The 26,212-nt window shown below is 39.9% G+C and overlaps 1 protein-coding gene across 1 annotated transcript in view; it reads right to left on the bottom strand.

Annotated features, from left to right (window-relative positions):
* ABCC4 (ATP binding cassette subfamily C member 4 (PEL blood group)) overlaps positions 1-26,212 on the bottom strand; it is a 160,833-nt gene that overhangs the window by 35,241 nt on the left and 99,380 nt on the right. The window contains exons 21-25 of the mRNA XM_086611334.1: positions 9,947-10,097; positions 9,188-9,307; positions 5,552-5,662; positions 3,962-4,062; positions 1,476-1,667 (exon numbers count right to left, since the gene is read on the bottom strand). Coding sequence (XP_086467460.1) covers positions 1,476-1,667; positions 3,962-4,062; positions 5,552-5,662; positions 9,188-9,307; positions 9,947-10,097 — 675 coding nt within the window. The remainder of the gene's footprint in view (positions 1-1,475; positions 1,668-3,961; positions 4,063-5,551; positions 5,663-9,187; positions 9,308-9,946; positions 10,098-26,212) is intronic.

Here is a 26,212-nt window from a genome sequence, read left to right as displayed (position 1 = left end):
GAGCAGGCGTGAGAGCTCTCGCTGACAGCCACGCGGGCAGAATCCCTAGCTGATCTGGGAACCTGGTTCTGAAGAGACGCTTCTCCATAATTAAAACCAATATAAGGGGCACAGATGCTTGGGAGACTTACTTCGCACAGTGGCAGTCTACTGCAGTATTGTGCAAAACATCACAGAAAACAAACATGAAGTTCTTGGCAATAGTTTCAAGCTGGGCAAATTCACTTCAGGATGACAAAACCACAGCATAACCACTCAGTAAAAATAAATACCCCAGTCGTCTCTCCCCCTCCTGCCCCCACCAAGGACTGAGTCATACACCACTAATATCTCTTGCTTCCGTTTTTTATTTTATTTTAATTTTATTTTATTTCTGTCTCTCACTAAGAAATGTTCATCTTCTTGTCTGCTATTACATAGGAATGATATGCAACAGCTAAAGAGATGGCCCATAGGCAGGAAAAGTGGAGAGCAGATAAACCGCCCTCTTGCTCTTCTTCTTAAACACCACTTTTAACTCACTCATACCTAATTTCATCAGATCATCTCCATGCAGCAAAGTTAGGCTGAATTCTGGTAACATGCATGTTATTAAAAAGGTCCACTTGAGCAATGAAACAGGTTTGGGATCGAATGGAAAAGCATGTTACAAATGAGGCCAGGGCAATGACAGTAGAGAGTTGAACCAGCCTCCTAGGGAAGACATCCTAATCAAAAAAGTCCATGAGCATTTGAAATGTAGCAAAGCACGAATTAACACTGCAGGGCTCTAATTTAATTTTGTCTGTGGGGGAGACTTTCCCTGCAGCACTCTTTCAATTGGGATGGTGTCAAAATTGGGGAGGAAGAGTCAAATTTGCAGAGGAGGAAGAGTTTTATTTCTATGTTTCTTTTGGCTACCAATCTAATTAATGGCAACAGTTAATTGGATTGGTAGCCGAAAGGAACTGAAATAAAATCCTCAATTCAGAACTTATGCAACTGATTTGTATTTCTTTCTTCTCTCTTCCATTTGGGGCTCTGTGCAAGAGTGTGTACATTTCAATTGTCTCTGCTCACCTTCTGTGTTGACACCCTTCATTCCATTTACGGTCCCTCTACCAAATCCCCAATTTCCTAATGCAGTTCCATTTGCTATGGATTTGAACAAAAATTTTGGGCTTAGTCTGTATTTTGAACGTCTGCCACTTTCTGATGAAACCCAAATTTTATCAGAAAATTGTCGAATATATTTAACCTTTTGTTTTGACAGACAGAAACATCACATTCCCAGACACATTTATCCTACATTTACAGGAAATAAATAGGCTCCTAGTTTTGCTATTAAATATTGGCTACGGCTTATTTTTTAAAAGAACACTTAGTAATTTTCTAACATACAGATATTTTATACTGTATTTTTATCACACAGCTTCTTGTCAACTTATCATCTTTGCTTAGTTTCTGTGAATGGCCAAAGACAGCTACATACATACCTTTTCTTTTGGTTTAATTAAAACAGACAAATGTCTTAACACCAAAGGACCATCTAGACTGTAACTGAAGTTAACATTTTCAAATGATATCATTCCTTGGCTTGGCCATTCAGGTGGTGGATGCTTGTTGGTCTCCCATGGAGCTTCTTTTTCAAGTTCTGTGTATTCCATTACTCTTTCTACTGATATCATCTAAGGGGAGGAAAGAAGACATACATAAATAAATTTCAGCTTATTGCATATATTGCAAATATTGCATGCATATATATGTGTGTGTTTGTGTGTGTATGTGTATTTTTACTATAAAGATTCAATGCAAATCATTCCAGAGTTTTTTCTTCCAAGCATAGAGTATTTGGCACCATCCTATGCTTACTTTTTACAACTGAAAAAGTGGAAAGAATGCACCTCATGTCCTACTACAGACCCAAATTTGTCATGATACATAAATCCATACATAAGCATTCACTTCTAATCAGTGGGATTAACTACAAATCTAAGTACCTGCCTAAGTATTAAGAAATTTAAGCGATGAGAGTTGTCCATTAGTTGTGGCTAAAATGACACCATTTCATTGTGTGTTGGGAAGACAAAGATAGAAATGAAACTGTCGCATGAGCTACACACAGATGCACGACAGCTACGAGCATCAAGTTACTGGCTTCATCATCACTTTTTTTGTCCTTATTGTTACCACTGTGCTCACTCCCAGCAAATCTTTTAAATATGTTTGTCACAAGTAACTCCACAATCCAAGATAGCTGCCAACTTATTATTGGTTACTTATACACAATAAAACTTGTTTTCCTATGTATTTTATATCAGATATGAAAGAAACTGCAATATTTGCTGATGCCTCTCATCTTACAGGAAGGAAGAGAAACACAAGTTGAACTCTCTAGACACTTTTTTCCGCCTGGGCAAATAATAAAAGTTCTGTTTAGGTTCTGGTGTGCATCCTCACCCACACATCTTCTCAATACAATTCATTTTATTTAATGGTATCCACTCACAGATGGATTCTGAAAAAAAGTCATCATGAAGATATCCAGTAGGCTTAACTTGCCTGGAGTGGCTTTAAGGCAGAAGTCACTAGGCAGCAAATTCTCTGACCTCTCTGCCACCTAGCTTTCCACATTACAAAAGCACCAAGGAAAAGCATATAAGGAGTGACAGAGTAGAACAGAGAGGAAATGTTCTTTCTTGCCTTCCCTCAATGTAGTCAGCCCTTAATAATAAGGAGTTTTTGGTGGATGTCCACCTGTCAAAGAAGTTGATGCTAATCACAGCTCCATAAAATGATCAACATTCCACATCAAAGTCAGCTTAGTGAATGGCAAGCCTTTCTCCTCTTAAGTATTCCTGAATTACAGCCTCCAAGAGAGTAACTCATTACGTAAGAGAGTCCCACAGATTGACACTTCCAAAACTTCCCTACCGGCATGAAAAAACCTGAAAGCTCTCTTACAATTTCTCACTGAAGTCTGTCACCACTAATTTATTCATGTCTGACAAATGCTCTGAAGAAGCAATGTGCTAGACAAAAAAAAACCCACCCAAATCTAACATTACTACAAATTTTATCTGTTATTAAACATGGCTTTGTAACTTCTACAAAAGGACTACATATATTTCCTAGACTATGGTCAGCAAATCATAATTACAAGTAACCTTCAGCTGTCAACACAACACAAAAAAGAATCCACCCAGGTTTACGCTTGGTATGCTCTTTTTATAGTCTTTTTTCTTATATATTAACTTAAGAAAGTAAATAGGCAAACTAGAATATGCTAGTAAATACTGTAAATTGGTGGGAGGCATTTTACTTTATATATTTTGGGAGACACACAATCCTCTCAGCTGAATGTAAAAAAATACTTTCAAATATTTGTTAACTTGTAGCAAATTAAGAAGATATAAGCCTTTACAACAAATTAACAGGACTCTAAAATACTCGAAGGATATAAATCAAATTTAAAAATGCAATATTTAATATTAATAAATTAACTATCTCAAATCTAACAAGTCATTAAAAAAATCTTACTTATAAAGAGATTGGAGGTTGGATTAGATGATCTCTAAGGTCTCTTCCAGCCTATGCCATTCTATGATTCTATGATTAATTTCCTGTAATTTTAGTGAGTTGCAATGCGATTGCTTACACTGTAACTACACAGTCTCCTTTCTGCTGTAAAGGGAGATTATAAAGCCTCCCTTACTACGAATGGAGAGGGACAGTCACTGGGCACAATTCATCTCAGTAGACATTCAAAATCAGTCAGACAAATTATACCCTAGAAGAGGCTAGTTTTCTTTATGGACTGTTAGTGGTGCCTCAATCACTTGCTAAGGTATTAACATCCTAAGCTAATTAAGAACCACCCCATCCTCAGTCCTAAGTTAATTGAGAAGAATCCCATCCTTAAGGCCTCATGTCACAACCATGAATAGGAACCAAGAGGTGAAAAAGAAGAAATAAACGTTACCAGGTTTTCAACTTCAGCACTTTGTCTAACACCCCACTGGAATGTTCCCATGAGGGTGATTGCGTAGGATAGCGCCAAACCAACCTGCCCTGCATTCAAAGCTGCAGAACAAAAAGAAAAAGACAATCGAATAAGTACACTGGTAATTACACAAAATCCTAGTTAACTTCACTTTCATGAGGTTACTTAGATGAGGGAAGCATCACAGCCAGAATTTTGTTTGGTTACACTGTACTTGCCATCTGTTCAATGAGTAGCTCCAGGCAGAACAGCTACTTGCTGCATATTTTTTTTTGGTAGGTTTTGGAAACAGCCTGTATACTTGAAAAGATAATCCCAATTCTCCTTGGTCTGGCATTTTATCTAAAAAACTGAGGTTTAGTCTCAAGACCATACTTCCATAGCTTGTTAGGGTCATCCCTATCTGGCTGAGCGTTAGTAACTTTTCACTTCTTTTTAACGGAATTAGATCAGCCCCTAAACCTAAGCAAAAAATGAGCATAAAATGATTTCTAAGTAAGTTATGAACATTTACATCAACTTTGCACTCTTCTAAGTGATCAGATAAAATAACAGAAGAGAATATTTCTTCCTCTGTTTATACAAGCATTTATTGTTTTCAGTGGGTCTCCTCTTACAAAATAAATGAATTCTGTCTCCCCCAATATTAAGCATGATTGTCTTTTGACTTACTTGAACTTTATCCTAGCCTAGCTCTATTGACTTCAAGAGAGCTACTCCTTATCCAGAGGCAAGGAAAGATACAGGACCATTGTTTTGACTTGTCTTTTTGCATTCTAATAACATCAAACCTAGCTCAAAATTTTCAGTGTTGAGCAGCATGGAGAGTTCAACTCTTAAAACACACATGCATACACAGAACTTATCCAAAACAAAAAGAAAAGAAACAAAACCAGCAAATTAGCACTAATTTTCATGTCCAAGATAATTACTTCTTCCTTCATATTTTAGATTACTATCTCATTCTAGTACATCTAACCCAATTACATCCTGGATGATGCATACACTAATGACAGTTCATGAGTGACAGTGAACATAAAATGTATTATTACGCGTCAATTTTCTTTCTGGAACTGGCCTATCCTGCTGATCCAAGATATTAGAAAAGTATCCCTAGGAATTTTAGCTTGCCTTTTGGCCTACTGCGCCATGTGTAGAAAGGAAAAAAGTTGTTAAGAAGCAGCTCTGTGGGCGTTTCAGTATGAAAAGCAAAGCCCTGTAGGCCCAAAAGAGAAAGGCAAAGGTGGGGAAAGAGATTTATTTGTTGTTACTGCTCTGAAAGCCAGAATCTCAAAAGTGAAGACTACAGATTTTCAAGTTTGTTTGCACATTTGGGGATGATGGTAGATGCATGTCTAAGCCCGGAAGATGTCTGAACTGCCTCCAGTATTTGCAGGAAAGCAGAAACAGCCTCAATGCCCTAGACTGAGGAAGAGATCATGATCTAGAAAGAAACATTTAACTTAATTACAGTCCTTAAACAATTAGAAACAGCAATCTATGAAAAAGAATTAGACATTACTATACATGGTAATTACCAGGTAAACTTTTTCTAACATCCGTACTTACTATTGCTGAGAAGCAGGGAACCAAAAGCAACCACTATAACAAAAATGGCACAGATGGCATCCAGACGCACAGCAAACCACCTTGAGGTCGTCAAAAATAGAAACCAGGCCTCTAAAGTGTATTTTACAAAGACATAAGAACAATGATTATTAGAAAACTAAGCTGTATAATTATTAATAAATTAATTAATTCACGTTAATATATTATAAGTTGTTAAAAAACCCACCACTGCCATCTTCAAGCGCACGTCCGTATGGACTGATGATGATCAGAATATTGTCCAGTTTTCATGAAATGATCTAACCTAGTTTTCACATTAATAACAACCACAATAGCAACCACAGCTAGCATAACATACAGTAATAGGAAGAAAACCAGTCAAGGTCTGAAGTATGGTCCATTTATTTAAAATGGCAGCCTTTTTTAACTCTACTACACTCAGGAGTCTTCCACAAAAAGCAGAAGTACAACTATGTTTGCAGTAGCTGGACTACAGTCTATGGGTTTTTAGCCAGAACATATCACAACGCAACTGTCAGAGCCAAGTCTTTAGAAGGCAGCTGCAGCTGGTTAAGCTCCCATAAGAGCTACTCAGTATAGCCAGTGGAGCTACAGAGCTCAATTGACTAAATGCACATATCTGCTTTCAGGGAAGCTCACAGGTGGACATCTCCACAGGGCACTCACATCCAAGTGTCCACAATTGGGTGCTAAATTCCATTCCAGATAGATATGCTACAGTACAAGATATAGGAGACAGAAGGAAAAGACACTGCAATACAGAAGACAAAGTGTTTGAATACAGGGCCAAAATCAGAAGTCAAGTAGCCATAACAAAGTATGGCATTATTTATTACTTAGGCTGCAGTCAGATGAATTATTCCAGCTGCTACCAAGTCACAGCAGAAGGTTACCATTCCAGCCCGTTCTGCATTGCTTGTCATTACTGCATGCTGAAGATCAGTGCTGTTCCAACTGTTTCAATGTTTTTTAGCTAGTGCAGGGAAAGATTCAAACTAAAAAAATCGCCCCTTTTATAAAAAAAAGGGGAGGAGGTAAATTTGGTTTTAAGCCAGATCATTTTGGATAGCCAGGTTATGGAGTGATCAAATCAACAACTTGGCCAACAGAACTCCATGTAACATCTGGAAGGCAGCAGAGGGAAACAGTGAGGATCCCAAGGGGCAGCCGGGTAAGGTCCAGAGCTGGTAACCTCTTAGTGCCATTTACATCAACTCTAACTGCATATGCCTGACGACACATTTAGCAGCTGGTTTCATTAAACAAGACATTTGATATGGTCTAATGGACAGTCATACACCTAGGTACACAGAATGACATATGCAGAGGAGAGCACTGCATCAAGTCACAAATCTGGTTTGAGAAATCACAGAATGGTTTGGGTTGGAAGGGACCTTAAATATTATCTAGTTCCAACCCTGCTGCCACCTGCAGGGACACCTCCCACTAGACCAGGTTTCTCAAAGCCTCATCCAACCCGGCCTTGAACACCTGCAGGGATGGGGCATCCACAACTCCTCTGGGCAACCTGTTCCAGTGCCTCACCACCCTCAGAGTGAACAATTTCTTCCTTAGATCTAATTGAAATCCACCCTTTTTCAGTTTAAACCACTGCCCCTTGTCCTATCTCTACACATCCTTGTAAAAAGCTCCTCTCCAAAATCTAATTCATCATGCTAACTTAGTTACCTCTCTGAAACTCAGGAGCCGAGTGTCCCTGGTAACTGCCTATGGCAGCTTCCTGGTGACACATTTTCTTGTTCCTCCCATCACGCACCACTGTGAAGAGCCTGACTATCTTTCTGGTAACATCCTTGCAGGTACTGGAAGGCAGCTATAAAATCTTCTGTAAGCCTTCTCTTCTGCGAGTTGAACAAGCCCAGTTTCCTCAGCCTTTCCTCACAGGAAGATCTCTCCAGTTAGTCCCCTGACCATCTTAGTGGCCCCTCCACTGAACCCACTCCAGTTTGTTAAGAGTGTTCCCTGTATCTGGGAGTCTAAAACTGGGTGCAGTATTCCAGATGTGGGCTAACAAGTGCTGAGGGCGATCATCACTTGCCCTTCTTTCACTGGCTATGCTCCTGTTAATACAGCCCAGATGATGTTGGCCTTCTTTGCTGCCCAAGCACACTGCTGGCTCACATTCCCTCTGAGAACCAAAAACCACACACACACACACACTAAGGAAGCTGGTATACCCCAAATACTCTGGTGGGAAAGTCACCAAGATCTAATGTGTTAAGTACACAAAAGAGTGTGACTGTAAGCACTGAAGCTTGATCTCCTGAACTGCCCAGGAGGGATGTTACTGACAGTTTTGTTAGACAGATGCATAAAATTGACTGGAAAATAGTGTGTTTATGTTCCTTAGATCTGACCTCAAAATACAAGAAAATATTTATTTTAAATGTCACAGTCCTCTTTGTATAGTTAATTTTTATATGCAGTTTATTGACTAAAGATGTCTTTTACTACAAAGCTTAAAAAACAACTTTGCGTTCTCTTGCTATCAGCTATTGTAAAATTGATTCAATGAGCTAACTAGCTACTTCAAAATATTAAGAAATGGAGAATTCAAAGCTAGAAGTACTTCCCTGAAGATATGCTTCCCTGATCACAAGTTACTGAGCTCAACATGGAGGTTGGTGTGCATGATTCTACACCCTGCCATAAACTGTACTTTAGAAAAAATCAACTGGTCTGGTCTGAAACCTTAGAAGTCTATAAATTACAAAAAACCTATTGAATATACTTCTATGTCTTTTGACAGGAAATTCAAGATCTTACCTAACAAATACAAAATTGCAAACTTGCATTCTGCTGCATCTTGAAAACCATTTTAACAGAGAACATTTAATTGACGAAGGGAAAGAATCACAGCGCAAACCTGAATTATATTACTTCTGCTTGCAGAATACTAATACTTTACATCTTCTGGCCATGTTAATAACATATATTAGATTTGAGTCCAGAAAGTTGCTCAAAGTAAGAGAAGTGAGATTTATGAAACTTTTCCAAGATTATATATATTAAACATGTCTGCCCACTCCTAGCACACTACTTAATATAAAATGCTTCATAATATAGCTTGTTGCCCCATCTCCCGCTCTCTCTTCAAAGACGGAATCCAGGAAAATGTAAAAAATGATTCTTTAAATATTCTTATCAGGCATACTTTCGAATGTTTATCTTACACATAGATTCATAGATTTCTAGGTTGGAAAAGACCTTAGAGATCATCGAGTCCAACCGTCCCTAATCCCCATTAAACCATATCCCTAAGCAGATCATCCACCCTATTCTTAAACACATCCAGGGATGGGGACTCAACCACCTCCCTGGGCAGCCTATTCCAGTGGCTGAATTATTAAAGCATATTAAACATTATTAAAGCATATGCATGGGTATCTCAAATTATATGACAGCCCAAAGTCAACTCTCAAAATCTGGGCAGATAATAACGTTTTTGTTCTAACAGAGGAAATTTACCGTAGAGAGACAAATGCACAGCTCCTACTGATTTTAATGTACATTATATAAATGTCACTGAGGTCATAAGATATTTCCCTCCTACAGAGCAAAGTATTTGATTTTTCACGTCAATTCATCACAAACCTGAGTGGAGGTCTTGGTGTGCATCAAATAATTTTTGAAATCTTTCCTCCGCTTTCAATGCTCGAATAGTCCAAAGTCCCTGGAGGGATGATGACAAGTGGGAGAACACTGGACTTCGAGCTACAAAGGGAAATGAGAGTAACTTAGTAATAGCTGAAGGACAACATTTAATTCATTTTGTACCACACTAATCCTTAATTCTACTACTTTATATTTAACCATACAAGTCACTGTACTGCATCCTTTTAGAATAAATATGCAATATCTTTAACCAAAGTCCTCTTACTCAATTAGAATCAGTCAGATAGCCAGGCAGATTAATTTATACAAAAATGCCTTACGTTTTTAACAATAGCTGTCACTGAAGAAATTCTTTTGAGCTTTATTAATGACATGAAGAACCCATGTTTGTTATTCATAATGCTTAATATTTCACATCGTAGTCAAGCTAAAGTCAGGAATAAGAGTCAGATTAGGTCAGACACACCATTAGCATATGCATGCAAGGTCCCAAAGACCAGCAACTTAACATGTTCTTAATTAGCTTTACTTACAGATAGTTAAACTGACATATCTAAGGTTTATCATTACGCAAAACAGGAGTTAAGCATGTAATTCACCAGTTGAGAACCAAGACAATAAGGAAGTTATTTGCATAGCAAAAGAAAAAATCTTTGATGGATTGTCTATAAAATACAAGCATTTCACATAATAATAAGCAGGGTTCAAACTAACATTAAATCCCGCCAAACTACATACTTGTGGATTCTAGACGTTTAATATCTCTTGAAGTGTCTAAGAAATATCGTCGAAGAAAAATGAAAAGAACAAATAGTGGAATTAAGGGGATAAGTATCCAAGGAATCACTGCCACAGCCACAGCCACCACACCAAAAATCTGTAGGAGAGTCTGCAACACAATAGAAACAAAATAAGAAACTCTTTGCCAGATGAATTTAATTTAGAACAAGTATAAAACTATTTAACACTATTGAAAGGCTTAAATATTTAAACATAGCTACCAAATTTAACAGCAGATGCATTGTATAACATGAGCGACGTCTATTTTTAAACAACTTGAAGAATTTACAGTAACACCTAATTTGACTGATTGTGCAGTTCATGGTTTTCTTCTGCATTATTTGTTCTTTAAGAAATGTCTTTACAAAACTGGTTGACTGAGCATTAGTGTCTTTCTTTGTGGACTGTTCTGTGACTGCTGTAACAAAGTAATAGATGATTAATGAAACAGACAACTAATCTCTAATGGACCCAAGCTAACCGGTGAATCAGGGATATGTTTTTTCACTCCAGGTAAAAAGAAACTGTTGGAAGAGTGGCTTTCAGTTGAAAGACTTGTCAGGTGAAAGAGTGACTTTCAACAGAGGCTTGTAACTTTTTCCTAAAACCAACATTTAGAAAGAAAACCCATTGTCAGAGAAAGTCAGCTTTCTCTTCCCAAAGGATTGCATTGGGAAGCGTTACAAATAGAAAGAAAATGTTAAACACTGCAAGAGTGTCATAAGAGGTTAGTTTTACCTGGTTTACTTCAGAATACAAAATGAACAGCTGGGCTAAACCTGAATTTACTCTTAGAAAACTAGATATAACGTGGAACGAGGCTTTGTTGCTTAGGACAATGGATCCCGGCCCAACTTTTGGAATTAAATCTTCCATTTCCTGCAGACCACTTCACATTCTTCACATCAAACTTTCAGTTTGAACATACTATGAAAAACATTATCTGCACACAAATTTCAGAACACCAGCTGTGTATATATGGCAGGAGTCCAGGCATACTGAAATCAGGGTGTGCTCATTTGCTCCTTAAAAAGAGGGGGGGGGGGGGGGAGGGGGAAGACCCATAGGAAAAGAAACCCACCCTGCACAAAAAACAGACAACTGAAATTCTAGCTCAACACTAAATTACTGTATTATTTTCATTAACAAATCCCTTAAAAATGACAATATTTTCTAAAAGGTCTCCATTTTATGGACTGTAGAGGAGCCACCTTCATCATCACATACAACACACAAGTAGATTCCAGCTGAACATCGCAGCTGCCTGATTTCTGGATGCCAATAAATGCATTAGTGACCACTGGGTCCTGAGACCGCGTGTCTTACAGCAAGAAAGGTTTCTGTCCCTTTGTCTGTGCATTGAGTTGGAAAAGTTAAGCAACACGTCAGCTATGGTTGGATACCAGAGAGCTACCCGGATTTTCACTTTCAATAGAAGTGCCTACAAAACACTGCATTTCCTGTTGTACTTCTGGTAGCTCACAGACACACGCTCTAAAGCCAAAACTGAGCACAACCTTTTCCCCTACATCTGTTTTTTATCTTGAGGCTTCTCTGACTTTACCCTAATTTCACCTGACCAAACAGCAAACCCACACACCTTACCCATTACGACTGCATGAGTCAGCACTATTTAGTCTTCGGCTCTAGGCAAGATCTTAGCTCACGAGGGAAGATTTATCAGTGTAACACCCTTGTCTCTCATAAATCCTGAAAACACATTATAGGGTCTCATACATCTATTCAGGAAAATAGCTATAGGGAGGTATAGGGTAGGAGCTCTGCAAGAAGCTGCATTACTACTACACTGCTCATCTGTGGCTTAAGGTGTCGACGGCATCATGTTGTTTGACCTTCTAGATACACACAAAAGATTGCAAACATTTACCTAGATTTCATCACGAGGAGGTAAGGCGGCAGCGAGAGTGTGCAGTGTTTCACTTGGATCAATTATGCGCACGGTGATGTCAGCACAACGCAAACCAAAGCACCCTGACTCCTCATCGGTGCTGCCGTCAGACCGTCTCTATCTTCTACTTCTCTGGTGGTCTTTAAAACCATGTGAGTGTATTTCATTTTTATCGTGGGATGAGGATTCCTGACTTCCTCCAAATTTTCTCCTGTCTAGATCACCGTTTTTCCCCAGTACTGCTCACTGTCTCTGCCAAGCCCGTCAGCCATCCACAGGCTAGCTAATTTCTAAAGGCTCCCCCACCTCCATTCTCCTCGGCAAACGGAGATCGAAGTCCGTTCCTTCCTTCTGACAACTCGCTCCCAAATATGCTTTTTCTCCCTCCATCACCTCCTAGACAGTCATGAAAAAGCAGTTTCTGAAGTACTCCTGTCTCCTTATACCATCAGCCGCAAACCTTAAGTGAAGAGTTGAGGAAAGCTGCTTCAAGAAAAAGAATTCTGAGGAAAATAAATGCTTCTTAATAAAAATAAAAAAAGCCAAACTGAAGTTTTAGTGATGATAATCTACAATATGTTGCAAAGCGCTGATGGGGGTGGGAGTGGAACTATGAGGATCCAGCTCATGTAAACAAAGCCTTACTACGGCAAAAATACAGGGAAGGAAAAGATGGTTAGGATGACTAAAGTAAAAATCTGACACCGCCTTTGGAAGGAATTTTAGATGAGCCTGCACCACCTTATCATTATAAAAATTTATGATAGGGTGGATCAGTCATGTGTGTTGTTTTTTTGGAAAACCAAACTTGCATATAAATTAACTCTTAATGAAGTAGTCTGAAAGCTAGACACAACCATTTGCAGGCTGTAATCATGTAGTTACTGCGTGAGGTAAGGCAAAGGTTCCAGCTCCCGAGTTTCACAAGAGACAACTAACCCCTTCAGCTGGAGACTGCCCCAACGTCTGGCAGATTCACTGCGTGCAAGCTGGAGGACCCGAGATAACCAGCAGGCTGCCGATAACGATATCACGAGTAGCCTGACTGCTCTCCGCTCTGGAGACGAGGAATGAGCGAGGTATTCCACCCGCACAGCAAGACACGCTCGGGACTGGGTATTTAGACCTTGGTTAGAAGAATCAGCTTACAACTGAAAATTGCGTCAAAAGGCTAAACAGGCAAGATTTCCTTATGTGAAAGAAATACGGCCTACAGAACCAGCATCTCTTACTGTATTTCTTAATTTTAGCTTTCAAAAGTCTTCTGTAACATTTATGCAGAAAATAACAGCCAAATTAAAAAACCAAACCAAACCAAACAGGAGCTGATTAATTACATTTTATAGCTATCTGCACAATATTGGAAAAAAGGCCACCTTACACAAAAGGCAATGGAGGCACAGGCTACTGAGACTGAAAAGACCTGGACAGAGAAATCTAATTTGCTTCCAAATGAAGCCATATTGTCCAATGACCACCTTCAAATTTGCTTCAGTTTCCCCGGAGAAAGAAGAATTTCCCATTCACAGACTGCACATACTCTATCCCTAGAGAACAGCAAAGCACGTTCTTTTTCTGTTGGAGTCATCCTCTTGCTTGCAAGAGTCCTGAGAGTTTTCTCTCATGCTTTGGTCAGTCACTCCATTCACTGTGGCTTATTCTTCCTCAAGAAATCTCTTGTCTTACTGGAGCAAGCATATCCTGCAATAACCCTCTGGGGAAGTGAACGCTCTGATCAGCACATTCACTTGCGAAATATGTGCCTTCCCTTCATCTTCTGATGATCTATGTATTCATAATTCTTATAGGTGCTAAGAATTATATCCCAGAGTTTCTATTTCAAACAGGTCTTTATCTAGGAGGAACAAAGTATTTCTGTATCATAACCATGCAATAGAAAAGCATTTAATGTGAGGTAAAGAAACAATAAGAAAAAAACTACAAAAATATGGAAAAACATATGAATTACAAGCTATAAGCCATATATATATAACAAGCAATAAGTTTTTCCCTTTGTTGCAGTGTGGTGAGTCGACCCTGGCTGGACAACAGGTGCCCACCAGACCCATTCCATCACTCCTCAGCAGGACAGGGGAGAGAAAAAGTAATGAAAGGCTCGTGGGTCGAGACAGGGACAGGGAGAGATCACTCACCAATTACTGTCATGGGCAAAAAAAAATTTTTTTTTTTTGAAGTCCCCCATGAGGACCAGGGCTTGTGACCGCGAGGCTGCTCCTATCTGGCTATAAAGCGCCTCATCTGCTCTGTCCTCCTGGCCAGGTGGCCTGTAACAGACCCCTACCGTAACATCCCCTATCCGTCTCCGTCCTCTAATCTTGACCCATAAGCTCTCTGTCAGCTCCTCCTCCGACCCCAGGCGAAGCTCCACGCATTCCAGCCGGTTGCTGACATAGAGAGCGACACCCCCTCCTCGTCTCCCCTTCCTGTCCTTTCTAAAAGCTTATACCCCTCCATGTTGACACTCCAGTCATAGGAGTCGTCCCACACGTCTCCGTGATGCCAATAAGGTCGTAGCCCTGCTCATGTGCACGCATCTCCAGCTCATCCTGTTTATTTCCCATGCTGCGTGCGTTGGTGTACATACACTTACTACAGATCACTGCCCTTCTGTACCAGTTATACCTTGAACTCAATATTTAATGTTTGGCTTAAGTACTTTGAAAAAGGTATCTGGCCTTCACGTAGAACCCATTTTGAACCCCTCAGGTCTGCTGGCACTTCGCTCCAATGGGTACTTAAGAGCCCTTTATCTCCTCATGAAAGTACCTATAAAACATCTGTCTTTTCTCTAACAAGCTTAACAGAGTCAGATCTTTGAGGTCTTCCACTTTCTTCCATAATTCAAAAAGAAGTTTTGCACTTTTTTCTTTGCTTTGTTTTTCAATGGACCTTACAATGTATTTTAGCACCTCTTATAAAATGTACACATAAAGGGTATCACGCAGTTGCGTGTCTGTCTGAGTTCCTAGCGTGATTTGTGATGCCAAGACATCCACATGGGTTTGACAGCTACGATACACGACCTACTACCATAGGAACCACACCATTCTGGATTTGCAGCTTGTGACCTGGTAGGATCTCTAATGAGCAAGTGGAGCCCAAGGGAAGGGATTTGAGACTCGGAAACCTGAATGCGGGAGTCTAAATGTGACCTACATAGTGAAACTCCTGTCGTAAATTAGAAGTTTAGAAAGTGATTCACCTAACCTTCAAGTGGATACCTAATGACCCTATGGTTGAGTATTTCTCTAGAGTCCACTAACTGTACTGACTAGATGCCCTCTGACTACAGCAAAGTAAGCATCTAAAGCCCAACAAGCAGATACCTACTGACTGAATCTGCAGTCTAATCCCACCCAAGAACTGCAGTGTTCCAGGACTGGTTTTACCCATGTTTAAGCAGATGTCAAACACACCTACTCTGCTCCCACCTCCAGCTCTGACTCTCTGGACCCCAGTATGCTCTTCCAAGGATTATATTAGCCCATAGACAGTGCCATGAAGGCATGATAATTTAATAATAGCAATGGTGTATCTCCTGGATTTCAAGTTTGCAATCATACCTGCATCAACTTAGGTAGGGCACTCTCAGTCAGGCTGTGCTGTCTGAGACAAAACCAGGTCAAGAAACTACAAAACCCCACTCTGTTTGTACTTGCTTGTCATCACCCTTCCTCCTCCTCCCCTCCCCCTAACTAAAATTATTTCCTCGTTGGCTCTGCCAAATAACTGCATGCACAATCAATCCCTAATCCAGTTCTGACATTTTCTTATTCCTTGAACACCTTTTTTTTAACGTGCTTTTTCAAATCCGGCTGTTTGGCCTGATTGTCCTGCAGCTCTGTTCAAGTACAACGGCACCAGCAGCTGGTTACACTGGCACACCAGAGGACAAGCTTCCCCAGGGAGAAGACATTGCAATGAGCAGATCAGAGTGATAAACGCTTCACCTCGGCCAGCTGCATCCAGAGCAGCGTATTGAACCACATGACAGATTTTTTGCGTGTTTTTTTTTTTCTTCTTTATACTAAAAACCCAGGAAACATCCAAATAGAAACCCTTTACCTTTGTACTGTAATCCTAGTACATAAACAGCTCTACTTCATCTTAAAGTGGCCGAGTTGAGGCGTGTAGTCTTGTCTTTAAACTACTTTTTTTAATAAAACTTAGGGGGTTTCTTTCTGAACTGGTTAAAAAAGTACATATGGTTGTTTATACTATTGCTTGCATCGAACTGTCAGGAACAGATTTGTCTTGAGAGAAAAACCAATGAAGACTTGTAAGCACAGGAGAAAAATTGTTGCACATAACTGCAATATTTAAAAGACTTCTCAGACGTTGTGGTCTTCTGAAGCAATCAGTGACTGCAATCTTTGACAGGAATGACAGCTCTCAGTCAGTGTTAATTCAGCTTTAGGAAAACATGCATCCACAAGAAAATTTGGAATATAAAGACAAGACAACCATGGCACTGAAAGGCGGAAAAAGGCACAGCGAGGAAAGAAATGAAAATTGTAACTTCAGATAAACTGAGTGAAAGAAAAATGCAAGAACTAAATACTGCCAGCTCTAAACGCTTCAAAAAGAGCAAGCTCATCTTATCTTCTGCAAGACACCCTCGTCTCCTCTGAATCCTGCTATTTGCAATTAGTCGACAAGAGGTTGCCTAACTAAATCCATATGTCACTGCAAACGGACCGAATACATCTGTCAGATACACCACAGAAACGCATTCAAAATTTCCAATCACATCCTTAATGACAGTACCTTCTATTTGTTCTTGTCTCTATAAGATAGCCTTTCTGGATTATTGTTTTTTCAAGTGACAAGCATATACTTAGCTCCTCCGGGCAAATGTTTTCTGTGCCACCAACATGCTCATTCATTTGACTTGGCATGCATTTTGCCATTAAGCGAGAAGTCTTAATATTTTTTTGAGATCACGGCGAACTGTGTCCAATTGTTCTCTAACAAGTGAGCTTACAATAAAAAGGGCGTTTTCTTTAATACGTTGGCACTGCCACCATTCTGTTGTATTTAAACAGTATCCTATCATCAATAATCTCTTACCCAAAAACAAGGACTAGAAATAGGCTTTCTGGGCACCCTGGACCAAGAGGCTTAACTATCTTATGCAGGTCTGAATCCCAATAGCAGTTCTCAAAAATCACAGTCCATATGTTTTCTGAGACTTCCAGATATTGATGCTTTAGAAACAGACACATAAGCAAGCTCTGGACTTTGTGACTCTGACACTCAAAATACTTGTCCTTTAGAACTCCACCTTATATTTCTACATAATAAGAGAGGTTACTTTCCTTTTCATATCATGTAAGATGTAAGAAGTTAGTTGCCAGGGCCCTTTGGGCATGGTAATAAGTTACTTCTAGCTAATACGAATTTTTCATGAAAAAAAAAAAGCTGTTACCAGAGGCAAAGCTACGGCCCCTACTTACACATCCCTATATGCAGCTCCCGGTCATACCCACTGTGCATGGAAACCAAGACTGTCACACAAAAAAGGACAGTGTCAACACCCATTCCTATAAATGTCTGTGGAAAATGTATTTTTCTATTTATAAACAGTAAAAAATTTGAGAAGGACCTTTAATTTGCTTTTCTCGAATGCTTTTCTTCTATCGCACCTTGTGCCCACCAGGCACTTCAGCGCAAAAGTGGTCTCAGTGATTTGGGCAGCAAGGCACAGCTTTGTAATGAGGATCTATATAAAAGTAAGAGCTCCTCTTCTTGATGTTACAGGGAGTTAGTTACAACTGTCTTCTGATCTCCCTATAAAAATGATATAAAAAGCTAATACGTTTTGTCGTTCAGCAGTGATAAGTTTGTAGCCTTCTCCTGTAAATGTCCGCAGTCCCTGGCTATATTCTTGTACTGTTCTTTTCCCAAGGAAAAAAAAGGCACATGCACACACACACACACACAAACTATTCACATAAACTGTAGTGCTCTTTGTACCATGACAAATATGTTATATCTTCCTGTGGAACACCTCAGATGCCAAGCACAATTTCACATGGTAGCTTAAGGAAACGTCATTAATCAGAGAGCGTAGAGCATGCACACACATACACTTTTTGCTTTCTCAACAGCTCTTGCCAGAACCTGCCTGAAACAATACAGAAAAAATGTCTGGCACCACTCAGCCTTCCCAGAGTTACTCCTTTTTCAGGTAGCAGAAAGCATCCCTTTCCAATACATTAATTCAGGCATTTTGTGACTCCTCCCCATCGCCGGGTGTGGTCACTTTGTTGGCTGTTTCACTTGTTTCAAGATTCCCAGAGCAATGCATTTTTATAGCTCCTTTATCAGGCCCTGCTGCCAAATAACAAATATTTTTAAAGGAAAATAAAGAATGGCTTGACAATTTCTGCAATTTCTGAATCTTGTTTGATTCAACAATGGGTATTTTTCTCCTTAGCGCTACTACAAATGGTGTATTCCTGCTTTGTTCTTTGCTCATATGTTGAGCACTTTATCATAAGAGGCTGATTCACCAATATTTGTCCACTGTCTTATCCCACTTACAACACTTCCAAAAGCAGTTTTTCTTTCAGTGGTAATTATTGCTTCCTTTTCACAGAAAGGGCACATATAAATAGAACAAAATTAAAAATCAACAAATATGTCACTACTTTCAGGCTATTAGATTGCAGGAGGCAGATCTTACAAGCTGATGCAAAATGATGCAAAAAAATGGATAGTAAAAGGACTGGGAAAGGAGAGGACTTTTGACACCCTCAGTACAAAACTGTGAATTGTAGGATACTAAAGGGGGAACAGAGCACAGAAAGCAGCCATGTTCTCATGCTCTCCCCAAATAGCATCGCCTATCGCTACTGCTGGAGAAAGACCACTGGCCTAGACAGATCGCTGCTGTGACCCTGCATTATTTAGCGTTCTTATAGTCTATGCATTAACTTATTTGCTAAAATACTGTCCACTGTTCTTGTGATGAATTCTTCTGAGCTAACGATGATGTTATCATAACCTTTTCATTCATGCTGTGCACATTTTTTCCAGTTCTTCCAAATGTCTGCCAAAATTCTGCTTTCCACAGATGATGCTGCTGCCCCCATATGTTGCAGTTTTTCAACTCTGTCTTTGAGCTATATGGACTTTCCTGCCTCAGGCCTCTTGTCTCTCATGGTCATAATGCCAAAGCAGCACTGCATCCTCCCCAAGAATACCTCATTTTCAACTGCATGACCTTTTCTGCTCAGCCAAGTCTAATTGTTTCACCAGAAGTCAATTCTGGGTCTTTCAGCAACTTTAAAAGCTTTGTGCTACATTTGAACTGTGGGATCTTCTGTTAAAAAGAGCATCAGTTCTTCAGTAATGTAGCTCTTCAGCCTTACAGTAATTACAGGCTTTTAACCATCTTACCGTTTGTTCTTGCTATTTAAAATATACTATTCATATATTTATTTTTAGGTGGAATCAATCATAGAATCACAGAATCTCAGGTTGGAAGGGTCCTCAAGGATCATCTGGTCCAACCTTTCTTGGCAAAAGCATGGTCTAGTGGAATGAAGTACTACTCGTATTTCTGTAAGTTCCGCAGTGGCCTCTCTGCCCCAGTTGTCATGGTTTGATGTGGAGGGGGGGGTGGTGCTGGTGGCAGGAGAGGGGTTTTGCTCCCTGCGACCTCCCTGGTTTTGGAACCGGGTTAGGCTTAGTTCTGGCCACCAGATCAGACTGCCATCCCCCTCGGGGTTGAGCCAATAGGGCACCTCTGTGAATTGCCCTATTTAAGTCAGGACAAAGGAACCGGAAAAGGTGCTTCGCCCAGGATCGAGGAGAGAAGGGAGGAGGGCACTGCCCCCGCTCCCTGGCTCCCGGCCGGGCAGTTGCCTGCGTCGGGCCGGTGCCGCCCACGGAGAATGGCGGCGGCGGAGCCAGCTGGGGAACTCGGGGGCACCCCACTCCCGGGGGTGAGTTCACCTGGAGAGGACTGAGATCTGAGAGAAACAGCCGCATCGACAGCAGGTCAGTGAGGATGGAGCGGGAGGAGGTGTGCCGGAGCCGAGTTTCCCCTGCGGCTGATGGTGAGACAGCAGGCGGCCCCCCTGCAACCAGGACGGCCTCGGTGGAGCAGAGACCCACTCGCAGCCCGTGGGGAGAAGATGCCTGAGCCTGAGGATGGTCGTGTTGGGGTGCACGACAAGGATGAGAGGCATCGACGACCCACACCGGAGCGAGTGGCTACAGCTCCCTAAGTACCCGAGACTGTGGTAAAGCCCACACCGGAGCAATCTGTGGGGAAGGATTGTTTCCAGTGGGCTGGACTCACGCTGGAGAAGTTTGTGGATTTTTCCTCGTGGGTAGGGGATCCATTGGAGCAGGGGAAAAGGGTGTAAGGACTCCTTCTCCTTTAAGAAAGAAGCAGCAGTAACAGCACGGAATGAACTGACCTGCACTCCCCCAGTCCCTGCCCCCTGTGCTGCTGGGGGGAGGAGGCAGAGCAGGGAGGAAAAGGAAAGGGGGGGGGGGGGGGGGGGGGGAGAAGGTGTCAGTTTTAAGATCTGGTTTTGTTTCTTTCTGTCCTCTCGAGTAATCGGGTTTTGTTTCCCTTTGTCCTTCTAAGTAATCATTAATAAACTGTTTTGCTTTGAGAAAGCCCTGTCTGGTTTGCCCGGGACCATGGTTGGTGGGTGCTCCCTCTGTTCTTGTCTCAACCCTCAGTCCCTTTGGTTTTTTTTTTTTCCCTCTCCTCTCTACTTTACTGGAGAAGGAGAGACTGTGTGAGTTTTAGTTGCTAGATCAGCCTAAAACCACGACACCAGTTAAATGAAAACTACGAAAAATATTAAGGACTACAGCATCAGCTATCCTCAGAAATAAAACTACCTTCTCGTCTTTTCTGGTTGCACTCTTTCATAGCAGATATGCAAAAAAATGCTTTTTAGCATGTCCCTGGGTTTTTTCCTAACTTCCCCAGAGTTTTGCCACTCTGATAGGGCTATAAAATACTACCTTCCTATTCAAAATAAACTCTTGACTCGTAATTCCTCAGTACTACATTCTGTTCAGCGATCACTCAGCTACAGGAAGCTTAAGAGTGGCCCGACACTTTTAGCAACTGTATTTTAACTAATCAGCACCAGCCTCTCACCATGATCATCAGCTTTCACTCAGTTCAGCCATTCTCTGCAGGTACAGAAGCCAGTGGCATCTAGAAAAGTAAGAGAAACTTCCTTGGCAGAGAACAAACATTATTTACTCTGGTAAGCGCATGCTCATTCATAATTTGTTACCAATATGCTCCAAGACCAGAAGTTTATGTATGACAAATCATCAACAAAGACACACTTACCAAAGTAAGTAACTGATACCAGGTCTGACCCCAAAATCCAGACTTTCTATCAGTAAGAAAAATGAAAAGTTATTTTTGTCAGTATTGTGTTACTTTCTCAGTATTATGTCATGTTTAACACAAGGATGGACAACTGAATCAGGTACCAAAGCCAGCACGTTTTCAGTTTTAGAAGGGAAGATCTAAAATCACTAATATAGCATATAAGTGACTTTCATAGTAAGAGAGCTCTGCTTATTTAAATGTTAGACTGATTTCAAATCAAAAAAGAAAAACAGAAAGAAAAAAAAAATTAGGGATGTGATTGTGGAAGAAAATGCAATCACTCAGCATCCTATTCTTCCACAGTGCAGGAATAGCTATTATTGAGCCCTTTCTCAATAGGCAAATTTTTACTATTTCAAGAGCACAATCCAAATGGATCAATTCTTTTAAAGAATACAAAACTAGCCTGTAACGTAGATGTAACACAAAGAGGTATAAGCTTCCCAAAGATATGGGACATTCAGCTCACAGCTGAACTCTCATCTTTTGCTGTATAAAACTGCCCACACTGCAGCCTCTATCTTTTGAAGAAGAAACTCATCTGGAGTTTTCAAATCAGCTGCAGAGTTCACCAGGCAGCCACAGTATCAGCTTCAGGAAGAAACAAGTTCTTATGTTCTGCACGAGATGCACACATAAACCTGGCAGCACATTTCTATGTGATGCAGTCTTTTTTTCCTAGAGATAATTCCTTGTCCTACATGTTTGTTTTGGGCATAAATATGCATAATGATTTGAACACACACACACACGCCAGCTATATGGCTTAGTAATTCAAATTACCTCCAAGTTTCTCTTTCCTTCTTGAATCAAAAGCAAAATCTCCAGTCCTTTTGCTGAACAGAGAAATTCTAATTTGTTTGTAAGCACACATTGTCCTATCTATAGTATATCAGTAGTTTAAGGCAATCTAGAAGATTTGTACTTATCACCATTTAGAACAGGATTGTTACACTCTATGACTGACAGCAGAATTAAAAGATTTCTAGCTACTGTGAAGTGTTAGAAATGTTAATGATCTTCAGAAGTCTTAAAAATACTCGTAAGTATGAGCTACAGATGTGAAAGGTAGCAATAACGCTTAAAAAATCAGGTTAATAATAATAATAATAATAATTATTATTATTATTCCTACTTGGCATCGAAAGCAGAAGTAGTATATACAGAAACATGGACCAAAAAGAAAAGGAGAAAAACGCAGAACATTAAGTTCACTTACATCAGAGTATTTCTTTTCTCACTTTCACAGTAAGAAAAGCAAACAAGAGAATACCTTCCAAGAGACATAAAGAGCCCCAGATGAACGGAATATCTCTCTGGAACTTTACAAATTCCACTATAACTAAAACGGGGGAAATTTCCAAATCACACAGAATAGGGGCACATCACTTGACTTCCATGCAACTATCCTCTTTCCTAGTAGCTGAAAATATATTGAGAGTAATCTGATAAAGAAAACAGACAAGCCAATTTGTAAAAGCGTCAAATTAAACCTGAATGAAATTTCATATTTACAGTTTTTTTCAGTCCAACATACTGAAACACTGCAAGAGTAACTACTTTTTTGTCTTCCTACCACCAAGCCACAATCTGCTCAAAATGTTAGAGAAACGAAGACTGCATCTCACAATGCTCATGTGCTCTAGAAAAAGAAATAGAGAAGGCAGAATTCCATTAAGTGAATGCTAGCTTTACTTTTCTGACTATTACATTCAAAACACCAGCATTCAGCATCTCATTGAGAAAATGGAAGGAACAGTCCAGTAACAAAAGTATTATCTATATTTAAAAGGTAATGAAATCACATTTTTCAGTATTATTTTATCTTCTTTCCCATGTTAGATAAGGGGTTACATCTTCAAATCTTATTAATACTAAGTAAATACAGACCCTAAATACTAAAAAAGTTACATTATGTTCCCACACAAATTAGTTTTGTTACTGCAATTACATCTGTTGCCTTGACACTAATATGTGGAGAATGACACACATACCTATCCTCATAAAAATGTTATACGGTAACATAAACAGGAAAAAAAAAAACGGAGTGAGGAAAAGGATTGGGCTGGATTACATATGACTGCTAGAATGAGAACAGACCTTTAGCCTTCCCTAGAAAACCAAGGTCCGTGTACAAACAGGAATCCACCTATGAGCAGTAACTCCAGACCTTACACATTTTATCCCGTACACATACCATTAATCTAAGTAAATACGCAGTCCGTATGATGCAAGACACTCATCCTTACATTCAAAGGAATGTGATGACAGGTACAGAGTAAAGACCAGCAATAGCTTTGGCATAGATTATCTCCACGGCTGGTCACCATCAACAAGACTAATTGGCTACTGGGATTTAACAATCAAAGCATTCAAGGACAGAGGAATGAAAGGTCAATAAAGAACTGCATTATTTAGACAAGTGTCTGTGCTAAACTCACAGCTCCTGCATGTTGGTCTTGGAGACACAAGTGCAACCCCAGCCTCCTCTTCCTCCCACCCCTCTTTTTTTTTTTTTTTTCTTTTTTCTTTTGGAGTGGGTGGTGGTGGGGTGAGTTATGGGATGATGATGACCAGTCAGGCAGGACGGACAGTTTTTTGTTTGTTTGTTAAAAACAGCGTATAACCCCTTTTATTTCAAAGAAAATAGCAAAACTGAAAGTACATATGAATATCAAATGACTATACAAAAAATTAAGGGTTTTGTCATCATGATCTTTTTAACCTTTTCTGAAATTAGAGCTCGGAAGTAACCAGTGAAAAAAATGTATACCCCTATTATTTTTCTTTAAGTTTTAATTGGTCTTTCATTATGCACTAGCGAGATGTACTGTAGTATGCTTCTTGGGAATGTACAGTTAGAACATCAGTTCCACAGAAAAAGGTTCCCCAAGATTTCAGTAGTCAAGTGCCACCAGGCAACTGGTTTTTAAATTTATATATTTTTCACTTAAACCTCTGCACAGCTGCAGAATCTTGTGGCCTAACCATCAAGCAAAACTACCAGGATTCAGCAGGAGGGAAACCAAAAGGCGTCTCCAAGATACAGGTCTGCTCTACTCACCAGGCTAATAAGGAGAATATGCTGACATTTAGCATAGATCCCACCACTGGCCTTTTCTCACAACATGTTTACGATTGTATTTTAAAAGCACACATGCAAACACACAGAAAAAACCTATTCTTTAATAAATAAAAATATCTCCCACACATATACATACAAAACCCGGCTAAACTGGAAAAAACAACACAACAAACCCCCCCCGGACACCACCTCTCACAGAAATCACAAAATAACAATGTCATTGTTAAACTAAAAGATCCTGGAATTCCTTCTACACACTTTCCCTGACATCTTCACACAATAAAATGCAGGGGTCAGTGGTACTGAAACAAGGAACGGCAGTTCCACTCTTGTGCACATACGAAAGCAAGTGACCCAAGCTATTATTCCAGTCTGAGGCACTTTTTGTTCCTAATATCCAGATGCAGCAGCACTTTTTTTTCCTTTCCTTTTTTTCTTTTTTTTTAAAGAAATGACTGTGGACACCTCCTTCACATTTTCCTTTTCTTCAGCATTTTCACTTCATAAAGCTGCAGTCAATGTGTTTTGTGTGTGGTGAGAAGGGAATGGCACATTCAGTGGTGGTCTCAGCCACAGCCTACATTGGTGGCTCAAGTAGTCTCAGGATTAGGTCTTTGTGTGTGATGAAAGGATATGAAAAGTCAGTTATTTAAACTCAGTCAAGCTGTTGATTTTGGGGAGGAAAAAGGTTTTGCAATTCAGTTTTCCTCAATAAATCACTGCCCTTTTCCAAGGGCAGCTGCAGATAGTTCACATGTTCACAGTGTTCTCCAGAAACAAAACAGATCATGATTTTTTTTCTCCCCTCAATCGAATACAGGGTAAGAAATCAAAATGAAGGGGCCATCACATTAAGTTATTCAAATTCGCTAGAAACTAAAGCAGAAAATCACCTCTGTTAACAGGTAATAAGATCACTGAAGAATTCAAAGGGCAAGAAACTACAGAGAAAACTATCCCTTTAACATTTATCATAATAATTAACAACAAAAAAAAAGTTCCCCCGAGAAGTCTGAAATATATTTCACCATCCTATGTTTTCAATCAGTTTATAGATACAATTTTCAACCAGCAGTTTATCAGTTTAGGTACTCATCCTGTATCACCTGAGATCACAGTTTAAAGATGTTAACCCTCTGCAGATCTACCTCAAGTCAAAGTGAGATTCAGGTACTAAAAACAAGCCTTTGATGTGCTCTCAAAAATATATCATCCAAAATACTGGCCACTTAGGAATATTTGGGCTAATGTGCATAAAACACTACTAAATATAGTGGATTCTTAATTCCTGATACTTCCTCATTAAATTCTTTTATTCTATTCCTTAGCTGACCTTTTCCCAAATTAGTCTAGTGTGCTTTATCAGCACTGCATTAAGCTAGACATGGCTATGCATTTTAACCATGACATTTTAAACTACAAGACCCACACCTACCAGTGAAGTCCACATCAACAGAACCTTGTACTCCTGCAGAGATTAAGGCACAAGGAGGAACAACAGTTGGTTATAACACTGAGTAAATCAGCTGGTATTTTCAGAGAAGCCTAAGAAAATCAACAAAATCCCAGTCATCTTAAATGGCACTTGACTTCCTTAAGTCCCTTTGGACTTATTTATAGGATGATCAAGTTTGTACCAACTAACAAAAGCATTTCTGCAATTATTTGCATTCGGGTAGCTCGTTGAGGCTGCCGTCAGGACTGCCCCCTGCATAAACTAACAAATGCATAAATAAAACATATATATCTAAATGAAGTAGATGTTTAAATCCTCTTAGAAAGTTTTAAAGCACTATGATGGCCTCCATAAAAGTAGTCCTTTACACAAGT

This window comes from Tauraco erythrolophus, chromosome 1 (genome assembly GCF_009769465.1).
Source record: "Tauraco erythrolophus isolate bTauEry1 chromosome 1, bTauEry1.pri, whole genome shotgun sequence".
NCBI lineage: Eukaryota > Metazoa > Chordata > Aves > Musophagiformes > Musophagidae > Tauraco > Tauraco erythrolophus.
Note: the sequence above shows the minus strand (reverse complement) of the source record. Positions and strands in the feature narration are given on the sequence as shown.